Source organism: Dendropsophus ebraccatus, chromosome 7 (genome assembly GCF_027789765.1).
Source record: "Dendropsophus ebraccatus isolate aDenEbr1 chromosome 7, aDenEbr1.pat, whole genome shotgun sequence".
In the NCBI taxonomy this organism is placed as follows: Eukaryota; Metazoa; Chordata; class Amphibia; order Anura; family Hylidae; genus Dendropsophus; species Dendropsophus ebraccatus.
Genome location: NC_091460.1, coordinates 94,951,732 through 94,971,762, shown reverse-complemented (window position 1 = coordinate 94,971,762; position 20,031 = coordinate 94,951,732). Strand labels below are relative to the sequence as shown.

The 20,031-nt window shown below is 42.5% G+C and overlaps 1 protein-coding gene across 2 annotated transcripts in view; it reads left to right on the top strand.

Annotated features, from left to right (window-relative positions):
- MLLT1 (MLLT1 super elongation complex subunit) overlaps positions 1 to 20,031 on the top strand; it is a 208,678-nt gene that overhangs the window by 142,430 nt on the left and 46,217 nt on the right. For both annotated transcript variants that reach the window (XM_069977920.1, XM_069977922.1), the window contains exon 8: positions 19,075 to 19,183. In XM_069977920.1, coding sequence (XP_069834021.1) covers positions 19,075 to 19,183 — 109 coding nt within the window. The remainder of the gene's footprint in view (positions 1 to 19,074; positions 19,184 to 20,031) is intronic.

The following is a 20,031-nucleotide window of genomic DNA, read 5'->3' as shown; positions in this document are numbered from 1 at the left end:
TATCCCATGATACCTCTGTGTCAGGGAGCTCCAGCTCCCGCTGCACGTCCTGTCGCTGCTGAGAGCAGGCAGCCGGCGCCATCATGGATATCGCGGCAGGACCCTGATCTGCTGTGCCGTCTGAGGGAGACTGTTTGGCTGTGCTGCAGAGCACGTTCTGGTCCATAGGACTGTTCCCCGGTGGCTCTGTAAGTTGCTGGGTGTTCCCCACTAGGTCGGTCGCCAGTCCGGCGGTTTTGGAGAGGTCAGGTGCGCCTCAGGTCCCGGGAGCTCAGCCGCGCAGCTCCTCACATGGCCGCGCCGAAACCGGAAGTCTTCCCTCACTCATTTGTTATGGCTCTCTGTGTGCTGAATGCCATGCAGTGTCTGGCCTAATTTTTGGAAAGCTTACTAGCTTCCTCACTCACTTGTAATGGTTCTCTGTGTGCTGAATGCCATGCTGTGTCTGGCCTAGTTTTGCGGAGCCTGACTAGCTTCCTCACTCACTTGTAATGGCTCTCTGTGTGTTCAAGGCCCTGCAGTGTCTGGCTTAGTTTTGCGAAGCCTCACTAGGTGTGCCTGCCCTTGCCTCGTTTTTGCTGCGACTTAACTGGCATCCATGTTGACTACTGCTGGGCCTTTACTGGCATCCATGTTGACTACTGCTGGGCCTGCCCTTGCCTCCTTTTTGCTGGGCCTTAACTAGCATCCATGTTGACTATTGCTGGGCCTTTACTGGCATCCATGTTGGCTACTGCTGGGCCTTAACTGGCATCCATGGTGACTGCTGCTGACTACTGGTGTGCCTTCCCTTGCCTCCATGTTGGCTACTGCTGATCCTGCCTGGCCTCCATGATAACTACTGTTGCTCCTGCCTGGCCTCCATGTTGGTTACTGTTGCTCCTGCCTGGCCTCCATGTTGGCTACTGCTGATCCCGGCAGTTCTCTGTGTGCTCAATGCCATGCAGTGTTTGGCCTAATTTTGGGGAGGCTCACTTTCTTCCTCACTCACTTTTAATGGTTCTCTGTGAGCTTACTGCCATCCTCGGTCTGGTATAATTTTTGGAAGGTTGACTGGCTACCGCTTCTACCTTGTTCACTCTGTCCTCACCACTATGCTGTGTTAGGCTGATTTTTTGGGTGGTTCATGATAAGCTACCTCTGTTTTAATGGTTCCCTGTGTTCTCAATGCCATGCTGTGTCAGGCTGAATTTTTGGGTGGTCCCTATGCCTACCTCTGTTTTAACCAGGCTGTTGCACAGAATTAGGCATAATGGTGCCATTAGGCAGCCTCAGAGGCATGCATACATGCTGCCCCTGCTTTTTCCTGTCCATTTCCGTTGTGTTTCCATCAATTTCTGAGGTTGACAGGTTTTCACACGACCTTCCCTCTACCGAACTTGGGTCCCCTCAAAAAATGCTCGAGTCTCCCATTGACTTCAATGGGGTTCGTTACTCGAAACGAGCACTCGAGTATTGGGAAATATTCGGCTCGAGTAACGAGCACCCGAGCATTTTAGTACTCGCTCATCACTATTCATGACATTCTAGTTTTCTGTGATTATATGTGTAAACCCTTTAACAATTAATTAATGACATGTTAATATGGTGTGGCCGTTCGCCTGATGATTAACATCATTTGCCTCACTCTTCCTAGGTGCTGTATTGTTAAACCACTCTATGCTCTTTAATAAGTTACACATGCCTATTAGTGCCTTACTCCCTCTGCCAGGGATCTTTGTTTTTCATAATTGCTATTGGAATGTGGTTCACTGGCATTCACCTGGTTATCTCAAGTTCGGACAACGGCCACTAGATGGTGCTGAAGAGATGTGCAGTGCTTGATATCTGAGAGCCCTTTTGCTTTATGTTCTCCATGTAATGGTGTATATTGTCCATTTGAAAGCAGATGAGATATGTAATTAGTCTGTGCTCAAAACATCTATAGTACAGACTACCCCTGTGTTTACTAGCCACCTGCTACTCTTTAAAGTTTTTTTTTCCTACTGCCTCCCTTGTGAGACGTTTGTACAATTAGTAGTTTCCTACCTGTTGTAGGAGTGTGTGTTCAGTATGTATTACTTCATATTGGAGTACATGCGTAACTAGATATGTCCGTTAAAATGTTCTCCCAAAGTGTCGGGGGCCTGGGTACGCCTAGGAAGAGATCTCTGGTATTCTCCCAAATCCAGAAATCTAAACCCCACAAACCCACATGGAAAAGTCTACGCTTAAATATTTAAATATGGATCCAGTGGTTTCCCCATTCTACTTATACCTCCTACTCAAGAGGTGTCTCCTTACTTATCCACAAGTCACTGAGATGGGAGCCAGAAGCCACATATAGAGGCCCTGAAGGAAGAGGTGTATTTGTCCAAGCCTGGATTGAGTCTGTACAGGTCATGATTATAGGTATTTATCTGCCCTCACCAGCATCCTTGCAACTTATACATGAAGCAGCACTCTTATGGGACGGGACCCAGGTCGCTCTTATGGGACGGGACCCAGGTCGCTCTTATGGGACGGGACCCAGGTCGCTCTTATGGGATGGTACTCCGGTCGCTCTTATGGGATGGTACTCCCGGCTCATGCTTATCACAGTCTCCCTCCAGTCTCCTGCAGTCCGGTCCCTGACAGCTAACACTCACAGCTTTATGGAAATGACACGAGTCCAGGCTTCACACAGACACACTGTAAAATGACACACTGATAAGGATGGGGGAGGGGGAAGAGCTGCCAGGGTCCGAGCTACACATAGAAGGAAAAGTGAACTGTTATCCGCATCAGGGGAAGGGGTGAGAGCTGAAGGGGTGGAGCTACTGAACACAGTGAGGAGAGGCGGCCATGTTTGCTGTGAGAGAGACCAGAACAGACGACACAGTGAGGAGGCTGAGGGAGGCGGAGACAGACATCGGCAGCAGAGTCGGTCAGGTGTCCTCACGTCAGCCTATTGAAGAGAGGGAGGACACATGACCCCGACTACGAGGGTGGGGACCAGGAGGAGGGAGCGCATTAGGGTGGACTGGACTGAGCTCATTCTCCGCATGCAAGGGGGGTGAGTAGGCAGGAAAAGCAGCAAAAGTTCACCGAACATATAATAACTTGCAGGACATGGCTGCAGCTGATTGGATGAGGGGAATATTCCCCCTCCTGTCTCGGGCCTGGGATATCACTGAGCTCCGACACTACAGCCTGGGGATCCGGATTATCTCCCTCCTGGGCCCCAAGACGCAGACACTGAGTTCGGGGAGCATCGCGGCTGAGTGCAGCCTCGAACTGTCCTTCAATCCCCACCCGGGCCTCTCTCCCTGAGCAGCGCATGCATTACAGACCAGACGTCTGCAGGACGAGTACCGGACCGCTTCTGCTAGGATGATCGCTCTGTCACTGCTTGGACCCGTCCTGTCAAACAGGGCAATGCCACACAGAGCAGTGACTTGGAGCCAGAGCGGTTCCTAGGCTCTATTCACTGTCACACTGCCACAGCTATCCCCCCTGTGTGTAACTAAGCAGCACTAGCCTTCAGGAGGTAAACTCATACTTTTGTTTGCCGCTCCCATCCACACAGCCCTCCCTCATAACTCATAGCCGGCACCAGTGTCCAAGAGGTACACTCCAGCCGCAGGGTTGTAGATCCTCCCCCAGGCCAGATAATGATTGTCGCTGGGAAAGGGGCAGTGGCTGTGTAACAGCATGTTATTACATGGAGGAGCCGCTTTCTTGTTTAGCTTCACTGCAGTGCTTTGCCTATTTTCACTGACAACCAGGGGCAGAGGCTAAAGGAGAAAGTGGCTTCCCCATTCTGCACGTACACACAGGCTCTGGTTGTGCCTGGAATAGCAGAGCTGTCACACAGGAGGGGACAGATCTCTATTTATACACTATATACACAAAGGAGGGAGGGGGCTGGTCTCTATATATACAGACCCGTCCCCTTTCCTCCTGTGTGTACATAGTGTATATATAGCGACCTGTCCGTACATAGTGTATATACAGAGACCTGTCCCCTCCTGTGTGTACATAGCTGTGTATATAGGGACATATCACCTCTTGTGTGTATGTATATAGACCTATCCTCTCCTTTGTGTACATAGTGTGTGTGTATATATATATATATATATATATATATATATACAGACCTGTCCTCCTTTGTGTACACGTGTGTGTGTGTGTATATGTATATAATATATATATATATATATATATATATAGGGACCTGCCCCCTCCTGTGTGTACATAGCTGTATACCTCTGTATACACATCCTTTAGTGTGTACATAGCTGTATAAGTCTGCTGAGACCCCTAATAATGACAAGAGACTAAATTCACAGCCTTGGGTTGCTGCTCAGTTAGTTATCCTTTTTTTTTTTTTTTTAACTTTATTGAAAAAATAGAGTAAAATAGCATAACTGTGCTCAGCCAATCGCGGCTGAGCAGCTGATGACACGGCAGAGGGGGGCTGGCATGAGGGATGGATGGAGCGGTTCGGCTGGCCTCCTGAAGATGACGTTGTCGACACAAGATGGCGGCCGTGGTCGACAGCGAACACTTAAGTATAATGCACCAACACTTCCGGGGTGGGGGGAACACGGGGAAGGGGGTCATTCACTTAAATAACACATATTACAAAGTTGTGTAACTTTGTAATGTGTGTTTTTTAATGAAGAAATGTTAAACGCCGCACTACCCCTTTAAGTACCTGGTCTCGTGGATAGAAAATGAACCCCTTACTAATTCGGAGGGCCATATCCTTGATCATTCAGCTCTACCATCATTATGGTCAGTGTTAGTCATAGATAGGATACCAAACCGACAACTTCTCGAGTTGCTCAACAGGTGTGGCAAGCTGCAGGAATGCCCTGGGCAGGATTTTTCCTATTCATCACCTGTATGTGCACTGCACATGTGCTAGATCATTAAGGCACCTGTGCAGTGTTCACACAAGTGATGAATAGAAAAAAAACTGCCTAGGGCATTCCTAATGATGAGGAGGGACAGAGAGGTGGTGCAAGGCTTGGTCACACACTCTAGGTAACGCCAATATGACACAGGGCTGCAAGTTTTTAAAAGTAATTTTTTAGGACAATAACTTCCTCGCTTGCCGAACAGACCCCAGGACAGATCTTGGATTAAAAGCACAACGGTACAAGCGGTTTGGGGAGGTCAGATTGTGGGTAAAGAGTCGCTTTAATTTTCATGATGCTGCTTACTGTGAAGGGATAGGACTCCGATGTATAGCACAGGTCCATAAAAATAAAGTTAGTTAAAATCTGCATATTTTATCCCCAACACTCACTTCTACAGATACCTACAGTTAAGGCATTCTTTACAGACACAATTTAGTCTCACCAATCCACCTATCTTTACCTACCCTTTAATTGGAATTATATGTTCATAATGCCTTGGAGTGTCCTCCTTATATTCACACCTTATCCGCATGAAAGCTACCGCCGTTCCTCTCCCGGCTGTAGACAGATGGCAAGACCATATCCCTGCCATGTCCTATACCCCATGCCGGAGTTACACGCTGGACTCCATTCCCCTCCATCTCCACACATGGCTGCGGCATTCAGGACTTTGTATACACGCCTCCATAGGTGGTGAGTGGCCTCTGGATCCTCCTCCGTACTTAATATGCATTACTATATGGACTAATATTTGTTTCCTTATCTCAAGATCTGTTTGATCACGTACTGCACTAGTCACAGCACTTATATGGTTGTGTGTTTTTGGTCATATATGAACTTATAGTGCTCTTAATATGTTTATATACCACATTGTATACATTGTTATTGTCATTATGTAAATCACATTTATGGGCGGAATATTTTACCCTGAATGCTATTTAATGGTGTCACTATGACCCACCCCCTATGCTTGAGAAAGACAACGAGAGGTTGTCGAAACGTTGCATCTGTTTGTTCACCATCTTTTGGAATAAAATACACCTTTGTACTATCAGAGCTGGTGTGCTGTGGACTCTACATCTTCTAGTTGCGGAATCCTTGGCCTGAGGATCTATTCCCTGAGTACCCGCCACATTGGAATTGGACGTGCGGCTTGTTTTCTATTCTCATATAAATATACTGTATATCTAATAGTATAGATAATACACACACACATATACACACACCACCCTCTTACTGGGTCTAGATTCGAGGTTGGGCCAGTAAATGAAATACAAGAGCGAGTGCAAAGTAAATCACATATTGTCGGAGTGGAATTTTGCCTTTATATTTGTTTATAAGATTTGTATAACATATAAAAAAAGCAGAAAACAATAATAATTATAAAATAAATCACAATGTAACAATAAACATTACACTAGACCAAACTAACCTATTACATTTCCAACAATATGAAATACCAGCATAGTTACCACAACACGATCTCTTACACCCAGGTCTCCATCACAGTAGTTGCCCCTTCAGGTCTGGTCACACATTCTGTCACCTACCCTTCCTGTCGTGTTCTCTCCTCCTGAGCCATGTTTGAATCAGTGTTTAAATACTGATCAAGCACCATTGTTACCCATATTCTCCCAGACATCCCATCTCTACCTCTTTAGAAAGAACCTTTTGATCACCACAGAGACAATTTGCCGTTTGGTATCACAATGTTATCGTACAAATGTAAACACTCTACCTCTGACATCAAGTGACCATCTGATGCAAGAATCTTGGCATACAATGGGTATTTAGCCTGCATGGACTCCAAATATGTAACAATACACATACATATATACAGATGTAGCCTTTGTCAACCTGATCACAGTGATGCATTTAACTAGACTTAATTGACAAAACAAAGCTATTTGATACAATTGTTGTGTCAGAGATCAGGTTAAGGGCCCTATTCCACCAGAGGATTATCGTTCAGATTATCGTTAAATCGTTCGAATCTAAACGATAATCGTTCGGTTGAAATGCAGTTAACGATTAACAACCGAACGAAAAATCGTTGACCGCTTTATAAGACCTGGACCTATTTTTATCGTTGCTCGTTCGCAAAACGATCGCAAATTGTTCGCATTGAATAAGACATTGTTCGGTCGTTTGCAATTGATACGAACGCAATAGCGAATAAATAGCAATTACGATCGTAAGTAACGATTATCGTTCCATGGAAATGAGTGAATGTTTTCAGGTCTTTCGCAATAGCGGTCGTTTGAGATCGTTAATCGTTAACTATTATGCAAACAATAATCGTCCGGTGGAATAGGGCCCTAACCCTGGCTACGTCTGTAGTCCTCCATCTTGATTCCAGTAAATAGTTACCTTATAAAATACATCCAATATGGCTGACTATAACATATTCAATTTAAAAGCTCGATTTCTTATATTATTGCAAGCAATAGGCGTCCTGACTAATGTTGAGATCACCTTGCCTTTCTCTATATCTCCCTGTAGATGTAAATCAAAAAAAATCTGTTATGTCCAGAGCCCCCAATGTTGTAAATTTTAAAATATTGTTGTTAATGTATTGTACAAACTCCGGGATGGATGGTACATCGTGACCCTAAATAAACATGAGATCATCGATGTACCGTCTAGTGATGTCACGATACCAGAATTTTGAGTTCGATACCGATACTAACTTTTTTTTATTTCGATACTCAATACCAGTTCGATACTTACTAAAATATTAAAACAAAAAAAAAACACAACGATAGAAATATAATACCCCCTAGACAGCGAATATAATAAACCTGAAATGTTATCTATATTCTTCAGGCCTGCACTATTACAGAGATACCAATTTATGGACCTTTTTCAAATTTTATTATGTTAAAAATAAAGTTTAAGTTTTTACATAATTGTGTATTGAGTACAGCGATCACTTAGACAGATCTGCTATACCGCCTACAGCGATCACTTAGACAGCTCTGCTATACCGCGTACAGCGATCACTTAGACAGCTCTGCTATGCATTGCCTGGACGGCTCTGCTATGCATTGCCTGGACGGCTCTGCTATGCATTGCCTGGACGGCTCTGCTATGCATTGCCTGGACGGCTCTGCTATGCATTGCCTGGACGGCTCTGCTATGCATTGCCTGGACGGCTCTGCTATGCATTGCCTGGACGGCTCTGCTATGCATTGCCTGGACGGCTCTGCTATGCATTACTTTTATTTACGCTGATGTCGGCACCTCACAGCCCCCGTGCACCTCCCCCACATGCCACCTCACGTGCTGCAGGGCCCTCTTCTCCTCTCCGGGGCTTCTTGCTCTCCCTCTTCAGCCTCCTCCCACTCTCCCTTCTCAGCCTCCTCCTCTCCTCAGTTGTGACAGCGGCATCTACACAGTTAAACAGCCGGCACAAGCGATTGCAAAGTGCTGGCTGTTTGAAATTGGCGCCGCCGAGAGAGGAGAGGGGACAGCAAGGAGCAGGGAGAGGCACATAGAGAACACGGCCCACGCTCAGATAGCCGCCGACCGTGTTCTCTGCGCTATACCTTATGTTAAGCTGCCTAATAGTGCAGTTTAACATAAAGTATTGATACCATCGATTACCGTCCGTACCAGTTAATGTGTTTTTTAAATGGATTGTTTGCAGAAAAAATAAAATTTTCTTCCCACTAAATCATATATAGATTGGCGAGAGTCGAAGAAAAAGATTACCCCATCGGGGCAACGGTAATCTGCAAATAATAAGACTGGTCAAACAAAAAATAATTATGTTTAATCAACTACTGCTAACATAATAAACTCATTTTTATCGGGAGAATACAGTTTGGTTTTATTGAGATGGTGTTCTAATAATCATGTGGTATATGGGAATAGAGTCCCACCACATCACATGAGACCCATTTAAATTCTTTACCTAGATGAAACTATCCATGGATTTTAACACTTCTCTGCTATCTTTGAGATGGGCTTTAAAGCGACTCTGTACCCACAATCTGACCCCCCCCCCCAAACCACTTGTACCTTCGGATAGCTGTTTTTAATCCAAGATCTGTCCTGGGGTCCGTTCGGCAGGGGATGCAGTTATTGTCATAAAAACAACTTTTAATCCAGCAGCGCTGCGTCTAACGGCCGGGGCTTAGATTTGTAGATGCATTAGGATGGCACCACCTCTCCTCCCCACCCTCCTCATCATTAGGAATGCTCCAGGCAGATTGCTTCCTATTCCCCAGCTGTGTGTATAATGAACATGGGCTGGATCGTTAATGCACCTGTGCAAAGCTCAAACAGCAGTAAATGTTCCTTGATCATTCCTAATGATGAGGAGAGTGGGGAGAAAGGACGGAGAGGTTGTGCCAGCCTAATGCATATACAAATGTAAGCCCCGGCCGTTAGATACAGCACTGCCGGATTAAAAGTTGTTTTTAGGACAATAACTGCATCCCCTGCAGAACGGACCCCAGGACAGATCTTGGATTAAAAGCAAACATCCCGTCCACCCATATACTTAATTTGACTGACAGTGATTCTATACTAGAAATCACTGGACGTAGCGGTGGAGGAAACACATCTTTAGCACTTTAGGGAGTCCGTGGAACACTGGAGTGATTGGTTGTTCCACCATAAGAAAGTTAGAATCTTTTATCACTCAATACTCCTAAAGACTTTCCTTCCTCTAAAAGTGCACAAAGAACTTTTTTACATGTTAATTCTGGATTTTTTATTCAAGATGGATAGTGAGTAAAGTTCATAATCCAACACTACTGTAGACCCCCCCTTTATCTGTCTTTTCCACTATAACACATTAAAAATGTACGTAGAAAAATGCATGATACTGAGAGGTCTACGTATAAAGAAATTACCAACTACAATATTTTCGGAGGACTTCCTAAAAAAAACAGAATGAGATACTGTCTGAATGTTCTCTTAAGTTGATGGCATTGATTGTACATGAGAAAGAAATAAAGCTTAAAAATCTGACAACGGAGATAGAAGTCCTACAATCTAATATTGAGCCCCCCGCTTTCCCTACCTACTTGCCTAAGAAGCTCTAACAGCAACGGACAACTGGACGGCAGGACTTCAATCTCATGCATGACAAAATGAAACAGAACATTTAACTAGAGAAATCAATCGTGGAATTAAAACAAAGGAAGCTGAAACGGGACACTCAGGGCTATGACACTAACACTGTGTATGATTGGAAAAGGAATAAAAGCTTAAGATCTATTTTGAAAAAAATCTAATACTCTGACCAGTGTGGAACATAGTCACCTTTTCTTCAACAGATGCGAAATCTACAGAGGACTATTCATCTTCAGAAGCTTCTGATCGTGATACTGGTACCCCAATAGGAAAACAAAAGGGGGGGGGGATTAAAAATGGTTACCAAAAGGACCCCACCTGGAAACAGAAATAGATAAAGTTATTATTTTGACATCCACTCTATTGTCTTGGGAACAAATTGACATTTCAAGTAGAAGACTTAATTTTGTCCCAGAACAAAACAATTTATTCAGGAATTTATTGGATTTGAGCAAATTCGTGAGATTGCTTACTGTTAAGAGACCTTTTATGTGTATGGATTCAGATTCTGGGAATAATTCAATGGGAAGTGTTATGCATGATGATGCCTCTGCTCCAGAGGTCTCGATGTTTGATTTTGAGGAGCAAATATCTTTAGCCCATTTGAGAGACCTGGAGATAGTCATCCTCTTCAAATCCCCTTTCCAGTGTTCCTTTACCTATGGCTGTAAAATGTAACCCTAGCTTTTATCTAATTAAACCTAGAGCTAGTGTTTTGGTTAATTTTCAAGGAGCAATGGAAAGAGAACTAAAGTTACTATATGATTCGGTGCCCCAAAATACTGCCTTTACTAAAACAAGTAAATTGCTCTCACAGTTGCATGAGGTGAAAATCATAGTGAAAAAGGCAGATAAAGGGGGGTCTACAGTAGTGTTGCATTATGAACTTTACTCATAGCAGTCACTATCCATCTTGAATGATACAGCTACTTATCGCAAATTGAGAAAAAATCCAGAATTAACGTGTAAAAAAGCTCTTTGTGCACTTTTAGAGGAAGGAAAGTCTTTAGGAATATTGAGTGATTGTAATTTTCTCATGGTGGAACAACCAATTACTTCAGTGTTCCACGGACTACTTAAAGTGTACAAAGATGTGTTTCCTCCACCGTTACGACCAGTAATTTCTAGTATATAATCACTGTTAGAAAATCTAAGTATATGGGTAGACGGGCTGTTACAGAGATAGCAAAGAAGTGTTAAAATCCATGGATAGTTTCATCTGGGATAAGGAATTTAAATGGGTCTCATGTGATGTGGTGGGACTCTATTCCCATATACCACATGATTTGGCTATTGATGCATTAGAACACCATCTGAATAAAACCAAACTGTATTCTCCCGATATGAATGAGTTTATTATGTTAGCAGTAGAATTTTTGCTTAAACATAATTATTTTTTGTTTGACCAGTCTTATTTGCAGATCACCGGTGCCCCGATGGGGGTCTTTGTTTTCTCTGACTCTTGCCAAACTATATATGATTTGGTGGGAAAAAAAATTTTTTTCTGAAAACAATCCATTAAATAAAACACATTAAATGGAACGGATGGTACATCGATGACCTCCTGTTTACCTCCTGGGATCATGATGTACAAACTCCGGGACGGACGGTACAATACATTAACAACAATAATTTATATTTAACGTTTACAACACTGGGGGGCTCTGGACATAATTGATTTTTTATATTTACGTCTACAGGGAGATATAGAGAAAGGCAGGGTGATCTCAACATTATTCAGAAAGCCTTTTGCTTGCAATAATATCCTTCATGCACAAAGTTGCCACCCTAAGCATGCTCGCTTAGCAATTCCTAAAGTTAAATACTTGAGGACAAAAAGAGCATGTTCAGAACAAATGGATTACCAAAAAGAAATTGTGAACATAGACAATAGATTAGGACAAAGAGGATATGCCCCATGGATCTTAAAGCGCTAGATGCGCTACAAAAACATGGCCACTTTTTCCCCTACTGTTGTTTCCAGTTCAGGTGCGGTTTGCAATTAAGCTCCATTTACTTATATGGAACGGAGTTTTAAAACCCCACCCAAACTGGAGACAACAGTAGGGGTAAAGTGGCCATGTTTTTGAAGCGCTGCATAACCCCTTTAAACAAAGCCAAAAAGGATATTGGAAGCCTCGATCATAATTCTCTCCTGTTCACTTCACGTAATGATATGATTAATGTGAACAGTGACAAAGGTAATTTTGTGTTTTCTACTTCATATAGTAGCCAATTTAATCAGATTAAACATACTTTTAAATAAATGTTTGCCAATATTACATCAGGATGATAAATTAAACACTGTATTAAAAACAGGAGTCAATTTCAAAGCCAATTTTTTGTTTTTGCACCTTTTCTTTTTCAACTTAATGTTTAAAAGGCCATAGCGCTTGCATTTTTTCACCTAGAGACCTATATGAGCACTTATTTTTTGCAAACCTAATTGTACTTTGCAATAAGGGGCTTTAATTTTCCATAAAATATGCTGCAAAACCGGAAACAAAAAGTTTGCGATGTCAAATTGAGAAAAAAGGAATTAGTTTAGATTTCAGGGAGTTTTGCGTTTATGCCGTTCACCCTATGGTAAAACTGACATGTTATCTATGTTCCTCACATCAGTACGATTTCAACTATATGTAACTTGCTTAACTTTTATATTATATGACTGCTTTTAAAAAATTAAAACCTTTTAAAAAAACTAAATGTGTTTAAAATGGCTCTATTCCCATCCTTATAATGCTTTTATTTTTGGGTCTGTGGGGCTGTTTGAGGTGTAATTTTTTGCACCATGATCTGTACTTTCAATCAGTACCTTGTTTGCACATATGCGACCAAAAAATTTGCAATTTTGCACCTTGGAATTTTTTTGCGTTTACGCCATTTACCGCGCAAGATCAGTAATGTGATTATTTAATAGTCCGGGCGACTATGCGCGCTCCGATACCAAATATTTTTGTTTATTTATAACATGGGAAAAGGGGGGTGATTTGAACTTTTATTAGGGGAGCTGATTTTTTTATTAATAGAAACACTTTCTTACTTTTTCTTTTACATTAACTAGAAGTCCCACTTTGGTACTTCTATATACACAGCCGTGATGTCTCATAGAGATCAATGCTGTGTAATACAGACAGCAATGATCAATTAGATCGGTGATGCATTGCTTTGGCCTACTGAAGGCCAAAGCAATGTATTGCCAAGCCTGGATCAGCGTCAGTGCAACGCTAACGCCCAGGCAGGAGAATGGACACCAGGGAGATGAGGTATAAAGCATTTAAATGCAGCTGTCAGGTTTAACAGCTGCTGTGAAATGCTTAATTAGCCAGCGCAGCAACGGGACCGGGGTTGGCTAATTGAGGCACTCTCCGGTGGCACATAGCAGCCGGGAGCTTTGCTGGTGGGACCCCTCTCTGAACTCCCCTTGTGCTGCCATGACCTACGAGCTACATCATGGGACGCTAAGGGGTAAATTTCTCCCACAATCCCCAAAAAACAGACTAAAGGGAAAATCAGGTTATCTCAAACTATTTTTTATTTTTTTTTGTGTGTGGGGGAATGAGGTGTAACATGTGCAAAAAATCAAAAACTTTTTCTGATTCCAAAGGAACTAAAACATATGAGATTAAATTATTTGATGAATTGTGATAGTGATCATATCGTTTATTGCATAGAATTTAAATTCTGTAATAAGTTTTATGTTGGATGTACATCACGTAAGCTAAAGACAAGGATAGCTTGACATCTCACATAAAAACACCAGTATGTCATGAGCATTGCGGCATTTTGCTGAAGCACACAATGGGGATGTGCAATTTTTAACATTTTTTGATATAGAAAAAGTCGCTAAAAACATAAGGGGAGGTAATTCGAGGCTAAAATTATTAAATAGAGAAGCTTTTTGTATTTTGAATTTAAGCTCCCGCTTCCCATGTGTTTTAAACTACAAAACATACTTGATGTACATTTATTGAAATGCTATGTAGTTTTCCTCCACACCGATGGTGCTAACCGTTATCCGTAGTCTGAGTTCCCATTTTTGCATGTTTGGAGCGTACTCTAAATCATTGAGGTGATACTCCATGGTGTAACTCACATGGAAAAGCAGGTGAGCGTACTTGTTTGCAACCGTTTGTAACACAGTGATTAAGACGTGCATACGTCGAAACGCGTCGCATTCTTCCATCTGTATGGGTATTTTTAACCCGTTATAAATTTTGGTTTTAAGGGATGACAATATCGTCTACAGCTTTTTCTTGGACTTAATGCATTGTAACCCTGTGAGTCTCCCGAGAAGGGCATTGCCTCCCTTTTTCCACATGTCATTTCTAGGAGATGGTTCACACTAATAATGGTGACATAATTATGGTTGAAGCGGTTTTGTTTTGTATGTCTTAGTCACACCAACTACATTAATGTGTTCCTCAAGTACCATGGACCACAGCTCCCACATTTTGCTGGCTATACTTCTGGCATTAGTAACCATACACTTTATATTACCATATTGTTTGACAGCTTCAGTATCAGAAATTTGATTTATTGAAATGCTGTGAGTACAACCATCTATTGCAGATGAGCATTACCACTGCTCTTATCCTCCCCCCAAATGTCCCGTCTTTCACCTCTATGTTCTGACCCCCAGTTTATTACATACTACATTGTTTGATTTGTCCTCCTGCCACATCCCTAGTTTAACCCCTTCAAGACCAAGCCCATTGATGCACAGATGTCCGGGTCAAATTAAAGGGGCACTCCGGCCCGGGCGCCCGTGTCCCGCTGAATGGCTGAGCTGCCTTGAGACGTCACATCTCATGCAGCAGCTCACACCAGTGAAAAAGAAAGAGATTTAGCACTTAACAGAACTTTTAACTCCTCTTTAACGTCACTTATTCAAACCACTTGGCACCAAGCAACACAGTCAGTGGGACACATGCCTCTCTGTGCACACAAGCATCATTAGCCTATTTCGAGATTTTGCCAATGTTTGCAATGGAAGGCTAAATCGTGAAATGAATGTTGCCTTATTTTGACACCACTGGCCTTTTAAATCAGTGCTTATCAAACTTTGAGGCAGTGAGGCGCCCCCTAGTTGTTGGTAAGGGCTAGTTGAGGAGTCAGTTTTCACAAAGCAACTATGATCTGCACAGTCCTTTTGCTATTTGCAAAAATTTTAGCAACATTATTAATTTATTTTGTACTTGCTTTATTAGATTATAGAGCTTAGACGGGTGAAAGGTATCCCTAGCATTATTTACAGCTTATAAATAGAATTTCATCACAGATAGTGAGGCCCAGGCACCCTCTTGGTCAGTCTGGTGAGGCCCAGACATTGCGTTGGTCTTTTGGGTGAGGCTCCAGTAGAAAAAGTTTGAGAAGCGCTGCTTTAGACTGTTGTTATGCTTAACCCCTTAAAGGACAACTCCCACAAATTTTTTTTTAGCTTATTTAACACACATTACAAAGTTATATAACTTTGTAATGTGGTTAAATACCCGGTCTGGCCCCCTTCCCCCACTTTTGGACCCCCGACCCCCCCGCCCGGAAGTTAAAGAATATATACATTACCTATTACGATCGTCACGGTCCTCTTCTCCCGGGCGGCATCTGGTGACGACGACGTCAGAGCTGGGGGGCGGTCCTGGTCTTCTTCCTCCTCGGCGTCTTTATAGAGAGTGAATGGGACGGAAAAGGCTGCTGGTGCTAGACGGCGGTGACGGTGAGGCGGACGGCGGGCGAATGGAGTGGCGATCGTCACCGGAGGGATGGTGAGTATGGTGTCTGTGTTTTTTTTTTGGGGGGGGGGGTGGGGTGGCACCCACGGGAGTTTTCCTTTAAGAACCGGGCCAATTTCTTTTTTGGCGTGTTTGTTTTTTCCTCCTTGTGCTTAAAAGGCCATAGCAATTGCATTTTTTTCACCTAGAAACCCATATGAGCCCTTATTTTTTTTGCGCCACTAATTGTACTTTGCGATGACAGGCTGAATTTTTTTATAAAGTACACTGCAAAAGCAGGAAAAAATTCAATGTGTGGTGAAATTGAACAGAAAAAAAGCATTTTGTTTATTTGGGGGGTATTTGTTTTTACGCCATTCGCCCTGGGTTAAAACTGACATGTTATATATGTCCGGCAGGTCGTTACGATTAAAACGATATGTAACATGTGTAACTTTTATATTATTTGATGGCTTGTAAAAAATTCAAACCATTGTTAACAAAAATGTTACTTAAAATCGCTCCATTCCCATACTTATAGCGCTTTTATCCTTTGATCTATGGGGCTGTGGGAGGTGTCATTTTTTGCGCCATGATGTGTTCTTTCTATCGGTACCTTGATTGCGCATATGCGACTTTTTGATCGCTTTTTATTGCAATTTTTCTGGATTTGATGTGACTGAAAATGCTCAATTTTGCACTTTGGAATTTTTTTTGCGCTGACGCCGTTTACCGTGTGAGATCAGGAATATGATAAATTAATAGTATGGGCGATTACGCATGCGCCCATAGCAAACATGTTTGTTTATTTTTATTTATAACCTGAGAAAAAAAAGGGGGGGGGGGGCTTTTTACTAATAACACTTTTTTTTTTTTTTAAACACTTTTTTTTTTTTAAAACACACAGCCGAAAACAAACGAGTGCCGAGCCGGGATCAGCACCTTCTTGGCGTAGACCCTGGCCGGCACCAGACACTGAGATCGCTCCTCCGGGACAACGTCCCGGGGGGTGGGGGTGATCTCCACCACTAGACACCAGGGAAGTGCTGCATCCGGTAATCGGATGCAGTTGTCATCTTTGACAGCTGCATCTGATTACCTTATTAGCGTGCACGGCGTTTGGACCGTGCACGCAAATAGCCGTGGTCCCAGGAACACTCTCCCCGCTCTGAACACCCTTACCGACCGCAGGGTGTAAATATATGCCCGCGGCCGTTAAGGGGTTAAAAATCAGATGCGTTGCTGTAAAAATAATTATGGGTCTTGGAACTGCATGAAAAAATGTTTTCCTTTTTTATTGGGCAAAAGCCATAAAACATTTAAAAACTAATCCAAATCCACTCTTAAACTAAAGCAAATTTTTCCATATGAAATCACTGAAATGCAGACAATTGGTTCCACACCCCAAAAATATTTTTTTTTTTTTTTTTTTATTCTGAATAAAACAGATGAAACAAATAATGAGAAACAGCTGAATGTCATGTTATAAGTTACTGTACAGTATAGAAATCAGCATGTGCAGTATAATGTATAGTAAGCGCATAAACCTGAAAAAACACAGACACAGAATGGAGGTGCAGATCCCCATAATGCAGTAGCGTAGTACAACAAGTTAGAATAGAGAAGCAGGACTGCTGTCAATGGTCTGTGTGGTCACATGACAGCATTGGGGAATTTGTGTGTGTTCAGCATGGGCCAATGAGGAAGTGGGAATGACAGAACTGTGCAAGAGGACTGTGACAAAAACTTTTTTTATACAGCAGTGTGAATGGCTGAGTGTCAGTGCAGGCACATTATAGCAGCAGTGTGTATAGCTGAGTAAGTGCAGGCATGTTATAGCAGGAATGGAGAGGATAGGAAACACAATAGGGCTAGGGCTTACAGAGACTGCAGGGAGCATGAAGGAATGAGCAGGGCAGATGTGGGCACATAAATGCAGCACTCTGTCCGGGGAGAGAGGGGTTACAGCCATGAAGAGAATACCTCCACAGTCCTGTCCCCTGATGCAAGCCCGAGCCTTAAGTAAATTGGCCATGAATTGGAAGTACAGGGAGCTCTTAAACCAAAGCAATGCTCTCAATCCAAGTTAATATTTTGAAAAACTGTGAGCTCTTCTTGCAAAACGCTCCCACACATACACAATAAAAAGGAAAACAGAACATCCACAGGAGAATGTAATAAATAAAGTGCAAGCTGGTGACAAAGCTCTGGACCCTGCACATTAGATAGGCAAAAAAATAATCCTCACACATTTATCCTAAATGGTGGCATTTACAAATGCAATTTGTCCTATATTAGAAAATTAGCCCCCGTACTGTATGTTGATGGGAGTATAAAAAATGAATGTCGAGCATGTGCACTGACCTGCAATTCACTGTCTATGGGAGCTCCCAGAGAGAGTAATTGCTTGGTAATCTCTGGATAAATGTTAGGCAGAGATCCTCTAGAAAAGGGAAACTTATCAGCAGGTTTGGCAAAACTAACCTGCTGATAGCTCCCTATTGAGCATGGGGCGCTGAGGATGGAGGTATGTCTCTTACCTCCATCCTCAGTGCAGTTTGTAGTTTAATCCAGCATCTAGTAAGGCTGTTTGGAGCACTGGGGGTGGCCTGCTCCTCTGATAATTATTAAAAAGAATAGGCCTGCCCCTCCCCCAGTGCCAAAACAGCCTCAGTAGATGCTGTATTAAACTTCAAACTGCACAGAAACTGCAGCAAGGATGAAGGTAGGAGACTTACTATCTAACCTGCTGATTCCCTTTAATGCCTAAAAAAAAAAAAAAAAAAGCTTTAAAAGCGTTAAAGGGGTATTCCAGAGATGAAAAAACTAATTTTTTCACTATTACATTGCTTTATTAAAGTTACATTACTTTGTAATATAACTTAAAATAAATGTATATATATATATATATATATTTTCTCTATTGTTCAACTTCTATTGTGGTAGCAGTAAGGGGCATCACAAGTTCCTCTGCTGCCACCTCCGTTGGTGTCGGGTTTCCCATCCCCTGCTCTGACTCACAGCGTTATACAGAGTAGGATCCTTTTCTGTCTGTGTATTGTATTGTCTTATATACAGTACCTGGGAGAGGCTGCCCGACACTATAGCACAGTGCCCGACTTAAATCAATGTACTATCAATAAAAAAAAAAAAAGAAAGGTCTCTGAAGTAAAAGTAGGGCACCATTTTAAAGGTAACATGACAGATATGCTTAGATAAATTGCCATGTCTGCTGCATTTATGTAAAATGAAGGGATTAAATAACTTAACAGGCACAATCAGTGACTAATTGGTTAATATATAAGGAGTTACTATACTTTCTATTCTGTATGTGCAGAAACAGGGTTCAGTAAAGTACTCTACTTAACGTTAATTTTGATTTTGCTTAACAGGTCCTTTGAGGTCAATGGTGGAAGGTCTTCAGTCTGAAGAGTCGGATGATGACAGTTCAGGTGGTGATGAGGCAGCAGTCAAGAATAAAACAGCAGGCCGTGATTCTCGGTAAGCCACAGGCCAGTAAAGCGCATGAATTTCTAGCACAAAGAATATGTGGCAAGTAGAGATGAGCGAACCTCGAGCATGCTCGAGTCGATCCGAACCCGAACTTTCGGCATTTGATTAGTTGGATAAAGTTGGATAAAGCCCTAAGGCTATGTGGAAAACATTGATATAGTCATTGGCTGTATCCATGTTTTCCAGACAACCTTAGAGCTTTATCAAAGTTCAGCAGCCACCACTAATCAAATGCCAAACGTTCAGGTTCGGATCGACTCGAACCCGAACCCGGTTCGCTCATCTCTAGTGGCAAGGTATCTATTTGTGGAATGTAGTGATCCTTAAGAGGTCCTCTGGTCTCTCCTGGCCTGTGAGTTTTAGTAAACACTTGTATTCCACATGAAATTCTAGGACATTTTTTCTTTTTCTTTTTTTTCTTATTTTTACATTTCAAATGCTTTATTTGAAAGAACAATAATGGGTACAAACATTAGCGTGAGCTGATAAGGCATACATGCTTTACGTACACATAACAATGATCATCCATAAGTCAGGTTGTTACAGTAAGATAATAGAGCTATGCGGTATAAAGTAAGCTCCCCCACAAGGGTCGTAACGTGTAGCACAAACAGGCAAAACTGCGTCGGTCTCCGCCTGGGCAGAGCATCGCTCACCTAATGGTTGAGTACCCAAAAAGAACAAATCAAGACCCAACAACAGACATCAATAACCAAATAGCAAGAAAAAGAGAGAGAAAGGAAAAGAAGGAAACCAGCACGGCCCCAGGGAAGGGTATGGGAGAAGAGAAAACCGGGTCCACAAGGATTCCACATAGCCCCAGCCAATGTGCAAAT